The sequence below is a fragment of the Plasmodium reichenowi genome, chromosome 13 (genome assembly GCF_001601855.1).
Source record: "Plasmodium reichenowi strain SY57 chromosome 13, whole genome shotgun sequence".
Taxonomy (NCBI): Eukaryota; Apicomplexa; class Aconoidasida; order Haemosporida; family Plasmodiidae; genus Plasmodium; species Plasmodium reichenowi.
Genome location: NC_033658.1, coordinates 236979 through 243627, shown reverse-complemented (window position 1 = coordinate 243627; position 6649 = coordinate 236979). Strand labels below are relative to the sequence as shown.

At 17.8% G+C, this 6649-nt stretch overlaps 2 protein-coding genes across 2 annotated transcripts in view; one reads left to right on the top strand and one right to left on the bottom strand.

Annotated features, from left to right (window-relative positions):
* The window catches only part of PRSY57_1305300 (SAM dependent methyltransferase, putative), a gene marked incomplete at both ends in the record, with an annotated part of 3538 nt that extends 1171 nt beyond the window's left edge, over positions 1-2367 (bottom strand). The window contains 3 exons of the mRNA XM_020115136.1: positions 108-324; positions 418-2061; positions 2158-2367. Coding sequence (XP_019970059.1) covers positions 108-324; positions 418-2061; positions 2158-2367 — 2071 coding nt within the window. The remainder of the gene's footprint in view (positions 1-107; positions 325-417; positions 2062-2157) is intronic.
* Positions 2368-4788: 2421 nt separating this feature from the next.
* PRSY57_1305200 (hypothetical protein) lies at positions 4789-6225 on the top strand (the record flags this gene model as incomplete). Its single annotated transcript, XM_012908988.2, has 1 exon — positions 4789-6225. One exon carries the CDS (start codon positions 4789-4791, stop codon positions 6223-6225), a length of 1437 nt encoding a protein of 478 aa, XP_012764442.1.
* Between the last annotated feature and the right edge of the window lie 424 nt (positions 6226-6649).

The window sequence follows — 6649 nt, the reverse complement described above, 5'->3', positions numbered from 1 at the left end:
ATATATATATATATATATATATATATATATATATATATATATATATATATATAAGCAATTATCCTTCATTTTGTAAATTGTAAAAATATATAAATATACAATCTTACCATTTTGTTTAAATTTGATCATATCGTTGTCATTCGAATATTCAATATCATTATTATTTTTATTATTATTTATATATTCATCATTATGAACATTAAGATTTTTAAAAATATCTTCTGTTATAATATTATCATTATTTTCCTTAAATGTGTTAGTATTGAAATTGTTTAATTGTTCATAAATAAAACGTGGTAAAGTACTATATGGGGACTGAATTTTCTAAAAAAAATAAAATATATGATATATTATTATATAAACGTATTAATACTAGCTAGTGTTATATAAATATATTATTTTAAAGAGAATAAAAACCTGTATGTTTTCCACAAGAATATTTTCATTATTTGTCTGTATAAATGTTAATCTAATATATTCTTTTATTTTATCATATAAATCAATTTTTTTTTCTTTAACAGTGTTAACAATATATCTTCTTATATGTAAGTTTATTTGTTTTAAATTATGTTGATTAAATAGATCCATTTGTATACATCTAATATTTTTAATTTTATTTAGATTAATATTTTCTTCTAATGATTTTATATTATCTATAGAATAATCAATACTAATAACGTGATCAAACAAATTTGCAAGAGGTATAGAATAAAAACCAATACCGCAGAATAAATCATATAAACATGTATTTGAAGAATTAATTTTATATTTTTCAATTATTTTAGAAATTATTCTAATAATATATTGATTTAAATATTGATTTGGCTGGAAAAATGTATTGGCTCCTAATTTATATATATATTTATTATATGAATGATATATATGATTTTCCCCATATAATAATATTTCTTTTTTGTTTTGCTTTAATTTATTCTTCTGTTCATTATATAAGACACTTTTGATCGATGGATTTTTTAATGCTAAATTGTTTGCTATGGTTATTAGACTTTTTTTAGTTTGAGTATTTGTTAATGTATATCCTATAAAATTTATTAATATTTGTTTTTCTTTATTATAATCACTAATTTTTATATCTACACTTTTAAGATATCCATTATTATTTATTTTATTAAATATATAAATATTATTTTTTATAAAATGTTCTTTTATTTCATTTTTAATCTGGGTATAAATATCTTGTATATATTTATCATGAATATAACAATTATTTATATCACAAATTTCATAACTATTTTTTTTATAAAATCCTATGGATAAATGATCAGTTACACAAAAATTAATAGATGATTTATTTCGGTAATTATAATCATTTGAATATATAAAGTTATATAATTTCGCATAACATATATTTCTCTTTTCTTCATTATTTTTTTCCTTTTGATAAATATTATGTAGTTTGTTTTTATTTCCATTTTCTTTTTGTATTGTTATATTATTGTATTCATTATCTACTATATTATCATCATTATTTTTGAATTCATATTTTTCATCTTCTTCGTCATATATAATATTCTTATTTATAACTTTATAGTTATTATTATTTAGATATCTTTCTTCCATAATATTTGCATTTTTTGAATCGTCTTGATCCCCATTATTTATATTATCATTTATATATTCAGATTTAATTTGTGATATTTCAATTAAATCTTGTTCGTTCTTTTCATCCAATGTAACAAAATTATGATAATCTTGTAAATAATTTTGATTACTATATAAAAAATTTATATTATATTTTTCACATAAGGAAATCAATAAATTCCTCTTTAGCTGTTTTTCAAAATTATAATCAATGTGCTGAAACATACATCCTCCACATTTAGAAAAATGTTCACATTGTGGTGTTATTTCATATTTACTCTTTTTGGTTTTGCATAAAACTTGAAAGCTTATCTTCTCTTTTTTCTTATTAATCTGTAGGACTTTTATATTCACCTGTTCCTCCGGAATTAATAAAAAATATTTCAAAAAAAATAATGAATGTTTTCTTGTAACATACAGTGCAATTTCTCCATATCCTTTTGAATCAACATTGTGTACCTATAAAATACACGATTATAATAATGTGTAAAATATTATAATATATATATATATATATGTTTTCCTTTTTTTTTTTTTTTTTTTTTTTAAACTAACTTTTACACCATGAAGGATTTGATTCTCATATATATTATTATATACATTATTTCTATAAATTTTGAACTTATCATATTCCTTACTTTTTGTAAGTGTTATTATTTTACTTTCACATACATCACTAATTCCCCTTTTCAATATTTGAGAATTAAAAAGTTTTCTTTTCAAATTGTTGAAAATGTAAACATTATAGAAATTTAAACAATACATTGTGCTCCATTTTTTATTTTGTTTTTCTTTTTTATAACTTGTAATAGTTTCATATTATTACTTAAATTCAAAAGATAGAAAAAAACATTAAATGAATAAATAAACCAAAAAAAATATATATATATAAATATATTTTAAAAATCTTTTTCTTTTTCTTTTTTTTTCTTTTGGAGTATGGAGGGGGAAAAATAAATTCAACAATGTTAAGTAGCTTTTTTTACAAAATGCCTATTTTATTTATAAATATACAAATTCGTTAATATACATTTTGTATTTCTGTGCCATTGAATGATTTTATTATATTTCAAAAAAAAATAAAAAAAAATAGAACCTATAAAGATTTATAAAACGAAAGTGTAAAGCGTTTCCACAAAATTTTTCTTTTATACATATTAAGCGTATATGTATTTTTTCTTTGTAAAATTTTATAAACCCTTTAAAATGTGTTATGGGTTTTATTTACTTTTTTAATAAAATTACAAAATTAATAGAACGAATAAAAACTCTTTTTTGCATAATATACAAAAAAAAAAAAAGAGTACCTATTATACTATTTAAAAAGGGAAACCATTATATGCATATGCACAACAATGTTTTAGTTCTTTACAGATGTGGATAGATAAATTCATATTATCCCTTGCAAAGAATGCATCATGTCATTTTATTAGTCTACCACTTTTATTGAAAATAAAGAAAAAAAAAACCTTTAAGATGTTTATGATTTCTCTTGGAAAAAATTAAAATATATTTTAGAAATAAAAATAGATCATAAATAATTTTACATATACATATAATATTAATAAGACTAACAAGGTACCAAAAATATCTTAATTAAAATTTATGTAGCATGATTCGTTGCTTTTTTTTTTTTTTTTTTTTTTTTTAATTATATGAATTATAAAATATATTATGATTGATATAAATGGTAAAAGATTTGTTACATATAATATATATAAATATATATATTTTTTTTTCTTAATGTTTTTATAAATAATTTTCCTGAAAAAAATATTACAATTTTGCCTTTTCATGGGCAAATAAATATTAAAGATATAAAAATGTATATTAAATATTTGTGAACACACTCTTTTTATCATTATATTGTCTTGTTTTTTATATTATTATTATTTTTAAAAATTTTTTTTTGTAACTTGTTCTCTTTTTAAAGTAAGAATATGAAGTTATAAGAATTATATGCATATATAATTAAATAAGCAAATAAGTTATAAAATATACATTACATATATACACAATAGTCTCCTTAAAAATTATAATAATTTTTTTTATTTATTTATAATATTTAAGTATGTAATAATATTATAGTTCATTTGTATTACATTATAATGTGTAATATATATATATATATATATATATAATATTTATATATAGTAGTAATATTAAATATACAAATAATTAATATGTATTAATATATATGTGCACATTTTATTTATTGATAAAAATATATATATTATATATATATATATATATATATATATATTTGTTTTATTTTTTTGGGAGATTATAAGTTTTAAGGAGTTACCTAAAAAGATTTTTTCAATATTCACTAATTTTTCTCTTTATATTTTACTTTTATTATTATTATTATTATTATTTTTTTTTATTCTTTATTGAAAGCATATTTTATGATATTTATAAATATTTTATTCAATATCTCATTGTGTGTTTATTAATATTTTTATGAATTTTTTTTTTTTTTTTTTTTTTAATGAAATGATACTTATTTATATATTTGTTTATTTATTAATAAAATTATCACTGTTTTTTATATAATTTTTCTTATATCATTTTGAACACAAGTTTATATTAAGCTTTTAAGCAAAAGCTAATATGTGTTCAATTAAAAATAATATATAAAGAATTATATATATATATATATATGTATATGATAAAAAAAAAAAAAAAAAATACAACTTGATATAATAACATATATATGTGTGTATATGAGTAAAATTGTAATTATATATATATTCAGTATATAATTTTATATATATGTTATAACAAACTTTTTTCACCTAACACCCAGTTTTTTTATTTCTTTTTCTTTTATATAGTTTATAATGATAATTGTAAATATTATAAATTCTCTTCATTTTCTTTTGTTTAAAAATAATACAAGATGCTTTATGTAAAATGAATTTTATTTTATTTTATTTTAGATTAGTTTTCATTCCTTAGAAAGTTATAACCTTTTTATGAATAAAACAGAAGAGATAATATAAGTTTTATGACTATACTTTTTTGTTGTTTTCACTGTTATTTTCTCATACGTATTTTTATTTTTTATTTTATTTTTTTTTTTGTATACGTGTGCGTATTATTATATTATATATATAATATATTTTTTTTTTTTTTTTTTTTTTTATAATTTTTACCTGTCTGTTCATAATTTATGTGTTAAAAATGAAATTATCGCTAGTAATTTTTTGTATAGTAATAATTTTTTTTAAGGAAAACATCAGTGTAAAAATAAAAACAAATGATACAGCTATATTTGATATAAACAAAGTGCTACAAAAAAAGCTAGCGGTTTTATACAGAAAAGGGAACAAATTAAACAATTATTTTTTTTCTTATATTGAGAAGAATGGAAAAAATAATAAATGTTATCGATACATACAAGAGGCCTTGTATGATCCAAATACACAAATAATGAAAAATGAAGTAATGAAATCATTTAATTATAGTAAGGACATATTAAAGAAGACATTTCACGATATTATAAACAAGTTATTTTTATATATAAAGAATGTGTTTTTAAAAAAATATTTTGTTTTTTTCTTATTATATTTAATAAATTTCAACTGTGATACATTAGCATCTCAAATGAATGATCCTTATATTTTAAATAATTACAATTTAGAATTGAATGCTTCACCAAGCATATACAACTTGAAATATGAAGAAATTGGAATACCAATATCTAATAGTACTGTGAAAGGTTGGTTAATAAAACCAACGAAGAAAAGCAACAAATTATTTTTACTTTTACATGGATATAATAGTAATAGACAAGCATGTTTATTCTTTTTGAATATTTTAAAAAATTTAAATATTCACAATGATACTACCATATTTATACCTGATATGAAAAATTTTAATGAAAGAGGAGTAGATGATATTTATAATATATTGAGTTATTTTAAAGATAATATGGGATTAAATGAGGTAAATATTTATACCCAGTCATCTACGAATTTACTCGTTTTATTATTATCAAAACATTATAAAAACAAAATAGCAAATAAATCAAAAGAGAAATTTATAAAAACTATTATTCCATATTCTACTGATAAGAACAAAAATAAGAATACAGAAAATATTATATATATAGATAAATATATTTTTGATTCTCCAATATTTAATTTACACAAAACTATAAATATGCATTTTAATTTAAGTGATATTGATAAAAAATTAAATGAGGAGAGGATGAAAAATAAACAGGAGATAAATTTACATGATAAAAAAAGTATCATGAATTATTTCCTTTCATTCTGTATGTGGTTATTAAATAATCAATTAAAAGGACATTTATACGATTATGATTTTAATAAAATAATTACAGAAAATGATATTAATACATCCAACATATATATATTACACCCATTAAATGATAATATCTCTTTATTAAATATATTATCTCAAGAAGTTAAAGAAAATAGAATGTTTCCATTAAAAAATATATATATATTCAAAAATGGAAAGCATGCTAATATATATGGATCTGCCAAACGCGAATATAGCTTAATAGTTAAAAGGATATTGAAGGGATTCAATATTTTAGACTTCCTTTATTATATACCCCTGAGATCAAGGTTTTCTTCTCTTCCTTTCTAAAATGTGAAAGAAGATGAACGGATAAATGGACAACGGAACATTTTGTATTTGTACATTTACAAGGAAGAACAAGTTTATAATAAAAATATTTGTAAAAAGGAAAATCTAGAATATTATAAATGAATAACAGAAAAGGTAGTATGAGTGTATGTTGATATACTAGTAGTGGAAACCAAGATAATAAATAAAAATTAGAACAAATTGTTATGAATTAAATTCAAACAATATATATATATATATATATATATATATATATATATATATATATATATAATATTAATAAAAAAAAAAAAAAAAAAAAAAAAAAAAAATATAAAAAAAAAAATAATTTTTTTAATAAATATATATTTTTTTTTTTTTTTTTTTTTTTTAAATTTTTTTTTTTTTTTTATATTTTTTTTTTATATTTTTTTTTTTATTTTTT